Raw genomic sequence first — 9839 nt, forward strand, 5'->3', positions numbered from 1 at the left:
TTAATCTGTCTCATGTCAATTTAATTCTCAGACCAGCCAAAAGAATTTAGAAGGGGAGAGGAAAATTTCTTCCTCACCTACAGTACTTACACAAGCCTAGGTGGCATAGCCTATTACACACCTATGCTACATGGTACTAATCTTATGGGACTACCATCATATATGCAGTCCATCATTGACCGAAACATTGTTATGTGGTGCATGATTGCATACGCATTCAATGCTGTAAATTTCCTTCTAAGCACTGCTTTCATGCTGTTCAACAAATTTTAACGAGTTGTATTTTCATTTAGTTCAAAGTACTTTTTAATTTCTCCTGAGATTTCTTCATTCAATCATGTGTTATTTAGTAGTGTGTTTAATCTACAAGTATTTTGGGATTTTCCAGCTCTTTTTGTTTTCTACATTAATTTAGTTGTGGTCTAAGAGCAGACGTTGTATAATTAACATACTTTTCAATTTGTAAAAGTGTGTTTTATGCCCCACTGTGTGGTCTGTCTTGGCAAATGTTCCATGTGAGTATGAGACCAATGTGTATTCTTTGTGAATGAAGTAGTCTATAGATGTCAGTCAAAGTTGGCTGATGGTGCTGTTGAGTTCAACTGTGTCATGACTGATTTTTTTACCTCCTGCATCTGTGCATTTCTGATAGGGGAGTGTTAAGTCTTTAACGATAATAATGGATTAATCTCTTTGTCCGTGCAGTTCTCTCACTTGTTGCCCCATGTAGTATCACCGTCTGTTAGGGGAATACAGTTTAAAGATTGTTAAATCTCAGTGAAGGATTGACCTTTTATGTAATGCCCCTCTTTATCCCGGATCACTTACCTTGCTCTGAAGTCTGCTCTGTCTGAAATAAACACAGCTTCTCCCACTTTCTTTTGATTAGTGTTAGCATGGTACATGTTTCTCCATCCACTTAGTTTTAATTGCTGTCTTAATTTTAAAGTGAGTTTTTATACCCAACAGTATTTGTCTTTCAGTATGCCTTGTGGTGTTTTCTTGATCACCAGTCTTTCTGTACTGGATGAAAGGAACTGCTCTAAACAGGTCTTTAGTAATGTGGTATGTTCTTGGAGCTGGGGAAGGGAATCATAGTCCTATGGTTATCAAAGGGCTATGATTAGGTCTCAGTCTTTTAATGAGATTGTGCCTTTGGACTGTGAACTACACATATGCTTCAATTCTCCCCACCCACTGAGTTGGGAAGGGTGCTAGAGTGGGCTGGAGATAATTATTTCCTTTTCCCCAAGTCACTGAGGAGCTGATTAACTATTACTCCTGAGGGCCAACCTGGTTAAGAAGAGTAGAGTGCTTCTGGTGTATATGCAGTGGTTTCTTTTCCCCTCTCTCGGCGAGAAGCACAGGGGATTTTTTTCCCCTAGGTTTACTGTGAGAAACTGGTTGAACTACTGCAGGTAAAACTCAGAAAAGCATGTGGGGGTCCCCCTATGCCTGGGTCCCCTGAAATTTTTAACTCTCGGACTTGCTGACCCTGAGCCTACAATTTGTCAGTAAGACTTCAGGTTTCCCTACCCTACTCCTAGTTCCTGTGGAGTTTTCATCTCTTGGGTTTGTGCTCCTGTGAGCTGTGATTGTATTCATGTCTCTTCAATATTGAGGGTAGCAATTTGCCCTGTAACCTCACTGCTGTGACAGATCTAAGAAGAGTTCTTGATTTTTCAGTTCAACTTTTTTTACTTCATTAGGAATGAGTAACTTCCAAGCTTCATACATATTCAGAATGAGGAAGTCGACCACTTTGTAATATTAGTTGGACATGCAGTACGCGTTGCAGTCCAACTGAAATAGGGGGCTGAATTTGAATAAATACTAAATTCTTTTTGTCTCAGTGTCCTCCTTTGTATAGGATGAATTAGGTTGTTTTTTGCCATTGGCCAGCATCTCCCCATTTCTGCCACCACCCAGCCCCTGGCAACCACCGTTCTATTCTCTGTTTCTATAAGTTCATCTTTTCTAGATTTTACATATAAGTAAGATCATACAGCGTTTGTCTTTCTCTGTCCAGCTGATTTCTCTTATCAAAATGCCCTCAAGGTCCATCTGTTGTTGCAAATGGCAGGATTTCCTTTTCTAACAAAATGAATTAGGTTTTGGTAGCAGTTGGAAGGGAGCAGGGGAAGGAGGATGTCCTAGAAAAGGGAAGAGAAGTTGGCATAATGGAGAAACCCACACATGACTGGAGCCTACAGCTTACTCTTAATGGGAGAGTATTGAGAGAATACAGTGAGAAACCAGATAATGAAGGTCTTTATGGCATTCTAAGGTATATGGTCATTGTTCCGCATTTCCTGACAGGCAATGGTAAGCCATTCAAATACTGTAACTGGAGTGAGGGATCAAAGTTGGGTCAGAAAGATTGTTCTGGAAGCAGTATGGGTTACCGACCTGTGAGATGGTCAGGGATGGGTCAAGAAAGTTACTAGTAAATATATGGGTAAAAACTTGGAGAGGACTTCAAGTCCTTTGCATTGGTAACAGAAGAGGGAAGGCATTTATGAAGAGTAGACATAGGTTTTGTTTAGGGAGAGAGAAAAAAACAACTTTAATACCTATTTTTTGCAGTGGGTGACTGGATAGTGGTCCTGTGATGGTTTCTAGTGGCAGAGATCTGCTATTAAGGTATTTTGTCGTACTGTCTTAGACAGTACAATGTGTATTGTGGGATTTTTATCAGGGAAGTTATCTGACACTGTAGTTACATGAATTTCATTCTTTTGGCTTCTAAACTCTTAAAACAATGCTGAAATCCAAGCTGAGACTTCTTTCCTTTCTTTCATTAGAGGAAAAAAACCCCAAATGCTTGTACAGATATATTATTCCAGGTATGGGAGGCACTTTGATACATTCCTCAGCAGTGAAATTGAGTTCGTAAGATCAACCTCACAATATTGAGTAAATCGCCTCATGAGCACTGATTTGAGTATAACTATTGCTTCTTCTATAAACTTAGTAGAAGTTTTATCTTAACTTCATTTGTCAGTTATATAAACCTGTCTTGCAAAACCAAATGGCTTTCCCAAAAATGTATTTGTATGAGAGAAATGCCTGGAATTATTGACACCATTGCAATGATTACCTCTGAAGAATTCAAATGGGAGAAGATGTGTGTGTTAAAGGATAGTGCTGAATTGTAGATTTAGAAAGGTTTTTAAATCCAAAGGACTTTTGTTGCCATTTGTTCTGTAAGGCCTGACATGAATTAGCCTTTCTGAAGCGATGACAACCTAAATTATGCTTAGTGGTAGTCGGTCTCTTTTAAAAAGAGTCACTAAATATGGGTGATGTTTGTGATATGCCGACTAACTGATATGGCCTAGGAACTAACCAGTGAGTACAGATGCCTACTCTAGTGCTGAAGAGGGGTCCCAGAGGCCACTGTTACAGTCATTGCCCCTTCATTTGTTGAATCCTGGGAATATCCAAGGAGGAACTGGGGGCATTAGTTACCAAGTGGCATGGAAGAAATTCAACATTTTAATTGGTACAGCCATATAGGTGCATATTGGCTGCAAGAGACAAAATGACTAGCTACTGTATTCTCTTTCTAGGTTTCAGAAATGGAGGTCTGTATTTCCCATATTCAGTGGTACTCAATGAATATCCTGGCTTTCTTGTACCTCAGTCCCCATTGCCCACTACACTTAACCGAAGACCCATATTCCCTGTGTTTTGTAATCCAGCACAATTCCGGCACTATAGTGGCTATGGAAAAAAAATGAAAACAAAAGAGACTCAAACTGAACCTCAGCAGGCTGAAAACATGAGCAAAAAACAAGACATCCACTCAGAAGTCAATGGCCATGACACAGGTAGGGTGACCAGTATCCCTGCTACTAATGTTGACATCGAAACTGACAACATTCCTGCAAAAGCAGTTGGGGCTCTGTCTTCTGTTGCCCAGAAGAGGGAGCTACTTGATAAGAGCCCTTCTAATAATGCTGTTAATAGAAACACGCCTCACAGAAGCTTTACATCTGAGAAAGAGAAAATGAGGATAGAACAGGGTGAAGGATCCCCTGTAATACAGTTCCGGAAGACTTTGAAAGAAATCATGCGTTTGCTTGACCTAGCATACGGTGAAGCTGTGCCAGAGAACATGGTGCAGCAAAATGAGATTTCACAGAGTTCATGTGAAAGTAGGGGTATGCTCTGTAACCCTCATGAGGATGAAGATGGCATTACATATGAAGATGAACAAAGAGCTGTTCCGTTGGAGTACCATCTTGATATTGTAAGGCATAATGAGATGTCAAAGTCAGGATTAACCATGGAAGTGAACTTGGATAAAGAAAAGAAGGGATTCTCAGCTGTTCCCCAAATCCTGCCATCTCCAGATGAAGTAAAAGGTGAAGATGAGATCCAGAATACCTTGATCTCAAAATTGTGCCAGTCTACTGGAGATGGCAACAAACTCCAGCAGGAAAGCCCACTCAGCGGTAGCATGGAAACAGTTAATGACCTGAGCCTACAGTCTCAAACCCAGACACCCCTTAGCATTGGGGAAGGAAAGCCCCACAACAGTAGTGGGAGCCATGGCTCCCTGGAGAAACAGGATGAAGATGAAGTGGTAGAGAGTAATAACTCCCCCCAGGGGTGTGTTCCCTCCCCTACCTGGGTGGCAGAGTTCAACCGAGTGGATGAAAGCATCATGTGTGATATGAGCTGGTGGCTGGATGCAGAGGTGGCGAAATCTCCAGAGTCATCACCAGAAAGTTGTAGAAAGGGAACAGAGAAAAAGTCCGTTGGGAGTAGGGAACTGAATGAAGATGAAGTGGTAGAGAATAATAACTGCTCCCAAGGGTGCCTTCCCTCCCATACCTGGTTGGTCCCACTCAACCGAGTAGATGAAGGCATCCAGTGTGACATGAGCTGGTGGCAGGATAGAGAGCTGGAGAAATCCCCTGAGTCATCACCAAAAAGCAGTAGAAAGGGAACAGGCAAAACGTCAGTCGGGAATAGGAAACTGGATGAAGGTGAAGCGAGAGAGAGTAATAGCTACCCTGAGAAATATGTCCCTTCCCCTACCTTGTTGGCCCAGTCCAAACGAGTGGATGTAGGCATCATGTGCAATATGGGCTTGTGCCACAGTGAGGAGGTCAGAACAACCCCTAAGGAAATTTCCTCAGAAGATGAAGAGTCATTGCAAGACTGCAGTTCTAAGGGATCAGACAAGTCAGGGACGAGTAGGGAATGCATCCAGTGTGATAGGAGCTGGTGGCAGGATGCAGAGCTCCAGAAATCCACTGAGCAAATGCCCCCTATAGATGAAGAGTTGTCACCAGACTGCAAAATAAAGGGATCATGGAAAAAGTCAATCAGGAATAGGAAATTAAACACAGATGAAGAAGAAATGATCATAGATGATAAGACTGAGGAGGTATATAATGAGAACTTCACAAAGTATGCAAAAACTAAAAAGACTGCGAAAGGCAGGAAGCTGAATGTGCTGAACAGCTTCTCAAATGGTAAGACAGTCTATTTGTTGAAGAAAAACGCTGCCTTGAACGTTGTACTTCCTGAGGATTCAGAAGACACTGAGTTGGAACAGGAAGTTGAAGATGAAATGTATGAGGTAGCATGCCTTTTTGGGGAGGTTAGTCCACAGGGCCCTCTGACATCTTCCATAGGAAGGTTGTATCGCAAGTCTGGCAGGATAATCAGGATGCCACCTGAGAGCTCTCTCCCTCCCCAACTTATTGTGTGGCCCAGATATAGGTACAAGTTGAAGTGTGGTGAATATGAGAGCATCCCTATGGTTTACAAGGTGAAGAGACAGGATGGCTGTGAAATCACTTACGGCAGGCTCCACAAGAAACATACCATGGCCAAGCAGGAGAGATTGGAGTCCAAGAGAGCCTCTCACAAAACATTGGAATGTAAGTGACTAATGGGCTCCTATACATTTGGTTGTCTCTGGTTGTTGCATATTGGGTCCTAGATGTAGAAGCAGCCATGGATGAGTAGTATTTCTCCATTTGGAAAGCATGTCCTTACTTAAGCTATAGGTGCCATATTTGTAGGATTTGCAAAGAGAATCTCTAGTTAAGAGTTTCTGTTTTCTATGAAATTATAATGTAATTTGAAACAAAGACCTCTAGTAGACGATGATAAAGAACCAGGTGATGTTGGTAAATAAGAGTTGGGTTGAGATCGCAAAGGAGAGAGAGATGGACATAGATGGAGCTGGAGTTGCTGAGAATGGGCAATCCATGTGGAGGCAGTGAATTCTTTTTTTTTTTTTTTTTTTGAGGAAGATTAGGCCTGAGCTAACATCTGCTGCCAGTCCTCCTCTTTTTGATGAGGAAAACTGGCCTTGAGCTAACATCCATGCCCATCTTCCTCTATTTTATATGTGGGATGCCTGCCACAGCATAGCTTGCCACACGGTACCAGGTCTACACCCGGGATCCGAACTGACGAACCCTGGGCCACTGAAGCAGAACGTGTGCACTTAACCGCTGCACCAGTGGGCCAGCCCCGAGGCAGTGAGTTTTTATATGGATTTAGGAGTTGTGGTTTGGAGTGGGAAAGAAGAGAAAGTTTGGAGTAGGAATGGAGACAGTAGCTTGAACTCAGATGTGCAGCCAGGGCAGGTCAAGAGTTTCCAGGGATTCAGCCTGAGACCATCCTGCCAGAGGGAAGACTGGTGATGAATTGGGACAGAAGAGAGGCCAAGCAGAATTGGGCTAAAGTAATAGATTTACCCTTTAGTTTTTATTTTTATTCTGTAGGTAATAAGGGGCCAATTCAAATTGAGTAGAGAAATGACAGGAAGAAATGTGCTCTAGGAATCTTCAACTGGCAGTATTGTTAGGCAGAGTTAGAATGGAGAGTGCTTATTTGGCTGAAAATCTTGTATAAAGTTAAATTCAACGTTGGATATGGAGAGATGAGAGTCCCAACTCACATGGGAGTAAAAACACCGCAGGGGATTTATTAACAAAATTGATTCTGTAAAAAAATGCTGAGGTTTGAACTAGGATACCTAGAGACAATGATAACATCCCTGGAAACAGTTTGGGAAGAGACGTTGTTTTGCTTTGTTGCGTACTTGTGGGTGGGAGGAGTGTATAAAATGGTGAGTTTGAGGGACTGGATTAGCAGATCATCCACATCTGGTTGAAGCTGGAGTTTGGACCACCCTGTGAATGGGGGGGTGGGAGGGAGCTCAAGGAGGACTGGGAAGGGCCCAAAGTAGAGCTTTGGGGAATGATCACATCTGGGGAGCAAAGGATGAAGGAAAGCAGGTAAGTGAATGGGAGGCATAAGGGCCCCAGGGAAATTTAATTAAGTACCATTCTTAGCCCCAAGACCTTTAGACCCAACAAGTATTTAAGCCTACCTTTTCTTTTAAAAGTGGGGGTATTGTCAAACCTTCACTCTTGGCTGTTAGTTGTCTTGACTTTGATTCATACCCAGTGATTTGGAAAGGGTTTTTTTTTTTTAAAAACAAGCTGACTTTATGATATGAGCAGAGTTTTTTGGCTTTGGTATGGTTAGTCCTTTCTTATAAAGGAGGGCAAGAATGAATGTTCTGGGCCACTGTGCTTACAGAACCCTCATGCATAGTAAATGGAAGCATGGGGTAAACTTCGTAATGAATGGGAGCATTCCAGATGTGTAAGCCCTAGTTCCTGACGACTAACATTGTAAAATTAATAGTCAAACACTGGCCACCTGACCTTTAGTCTTAATTGCCTCTGCTGTCATTTCCCATCATAGTGTGTAGAAGCCTTTTTTCTGTCTTGGGAAACGACATTGGTTTTAACTTTATTCCCTCGCCTACCTTAATACTGTAGTTTATCAGCTTGAGCACTTTCTCCTTTGACCACATCTGAAAGAAAGTCTTTTTGGGTAGTCCTATCACAGCTGTGTGAAGCGGATATTGAGAACTTTAATTTACTCTAAGTTACACAGTCAGGATTTTAATTTCCAGGCTGAAGGCTCTCTCCTCTAGGTTGTGTTTGTTATTATTTTTGCTAAATAATTTTTTTTGCTGCTAAGAATTGTAGAATGGTATAAAATAGTATCTTGAAAAATAGGTAATTTTCTTGAAAGAGATGTTTTTGATTTGTTTTTCTCTCTGGTTTTTAAGCAACTTGGATTATTGAATGTATGAATCCCTTCTTCCCTCAGGTAACTGTGAGAGAGCGAAAACCAAGGTACCTTACAAATTAACAAGTAAAAACAAAGATTTGAGGCAGATGCAGTAAAGTTTAGGAAATACCCAGCAAATATAGAGGTGGGTATCTATCTTGTGTCCAGTTTTATGATTTGCTTTTCGGATTTAATTTGTTTAGGGTTTCCTACTCAGTGCCTTTTCTGCCCTCCAAAACTAATACTTCCTGTGGGCAATGAAAAATGGCAGCATTCTAACCAGCTAATAGACATTTCTGTAGGCCCTAGCTTATAAATTTATTGGAGCCAAAGCCTTTCAGTTTGATGGAATGTTATTTTTATCCTGGTTTTTCACTTTTAATTCCTGATGTTGCTACTGATAGTAAATTGTGGGTTATATGGGATTTAGTAAGTTACCCTGGTGGCTTCACTCTTTTTTTTTTTTTTTTTTAAAGATTTATTTTTTTCCTTTTTCTCCCCAAAGCCCCCCAGTACATAGTTGTATATTCTTCGTTGTGGGTTCCTCTAGTTGTGGCATGTGGGACGCTGCCTCAGTGTGGTTTGACGAGCAGTGCCATGTCCGCGCCCAGGATTCGAACCAACGAAACACTGGGCCGCCTGCAGCGGAGCGCGCGAACTTAACCACTCGGCCACGGGGCCAGCCCCGTGGTGGCTTCACTCTTAAAGTGTCCCAGTTTGAAGCTGGGTACTGGAAACTCTTAGTATCTCCCTCAAGGGGCTAGTAGCATGATAGCATGACTGGCTTTCCTTCAGAGTCTTGGCATTGAGTATCCCTACCACGGCCCCAACTCCTAGGCCTGGGGGGTAAGGGAGCAGTCACTTGAGGGTGCTTTAAAGGCTATTCCCGCCATACATTGGTCATAAAGGAAAGACTGATAACCAAGTTCAGGCAAAATGTCAGAACCTTTAGCTTTATCTTACAGAGATGGAAACTAAAGATTCCTAATGATTCTGTGTATAATGTATCTTGAGTCTGTTATACAACAGATATCAGGAAGTGTATCATTCTGTTGTTATTTCATAGGAAACAAATTGCTGAGTTCCACCTACAAAGAAGAGCTAAATATTGCATTGTCGTGATGGTTTGAAGCATGTGATCTCTCTCTTGATTTGAACTAATAAAGCTATTATACCTACAAACAAGTTAAGAAAACGGGATGTTGTAAAGCCTTTGGAATTATAAGTTGGAAAACAGCAAATAAATTGAATTGCATATGCATGTCATTCTTAAGCATTTTCTTCCTCTCTTAAAATGGCCACATCACTAATAACACCAATAGAGTTGAGTCATTCATGAATACTTCTGGTGTGTATGCTTCAGTCTTGTATTCTCCAAGGATCTATGGGTAAGGGAGAAAGGATGGTGGAATTGGGGACATTAATAAATAAGTAGATTAAGGATTCCCCATAAACAGGAACTACCCTGGGGACAGAGACTGTGCCTTACCCATTTTTTATAAATGGAGACCAGGCACATAGATCCACTGATGGATATGACCAGGGGTGGTGGGTTGTAGTATCCTATGTTCTTTACTTCCAATCAGTGTGCATTCCTAGAAACAGAGGAAGCTTTAGGCAAACAAAAGTTCTTTATACTTAGAATCTAGGACCTACAGGTGAAGTGTTTTACTAGGTGCCAGAAAGGTTTATGTGTGGTTGAAGGTGCTCTCAAAGTT

The 9839-nt window shown here is 41.6% G+C and overlaps 1 protein-coding gene across 2 annotated transcripts; it reads left to right on the forward strand.

The window, feature by feature from the left end:
* The first annotated feature begins 3420 nt into the window (after positions 1-3420).
* On the forward strand, positions 3421-9382 carry LOC106829557 (uncharacterized). 2 transcript variants are annotated; one of them, XM_044765146.2, is made up of 3 exons: positions 3421-5900; positions 8161-8266; positions 9188-9382. In XM_044765146.2, exons 1-2 carry the CDS (start codon positions 3545-3547, stop codon positions 8235-8237), a joined length of 2433 nt encoding a protein of 810 aa, XP_044621081.2. In that variant the 5' UTR covers positions 3421-3544; the 3' UTR covers positions 8238-8266; positions 9188-9382. The 2 variants fall into 2 exon arrangements, with proteins under 2 accessions (XP_044621081.2, XP_070367731.1); XM_070511630.1 differs by lacking the exon at positions 8161-8266.
* The last annotated feature ends 457 nt before the right edge of the window (positions 9383-9839 follow it).

The sequence above is a fragment of the Equus asinus genome, chromosome 1 (genome assembly GCF_041296235.1).
Source record: "Equus asinus isolate D_3611 breed Donkey chromosome 1, EquAss-T2T_v2, whole genome shotgun sequence".
NCBI classification, from domain to species: domain Eukaryota; kingdom Metazoa; phylum Chordata; class Mammalia; order Perissodactyla; family Equidae; genus Equus; species Equus asinus.

Excerpts from the sequence above, each read along its gene's own strand:
- LOC106829557 (XM_044765146.2), top strand. The coding sequence starts at position 3,545 with ATGACTAGCTACTGTATTCTCTTTCTAGGTTTCAGAAATGGAGGTCTG. Across the intron at positions 5,901-8,160 it reads CTCTCACAAAACATTGGAAT|GTAACTGTGAGAGAGCGAAA; the intron begins GTAAGTGACTAA and ends TTCTTCCCTCAG.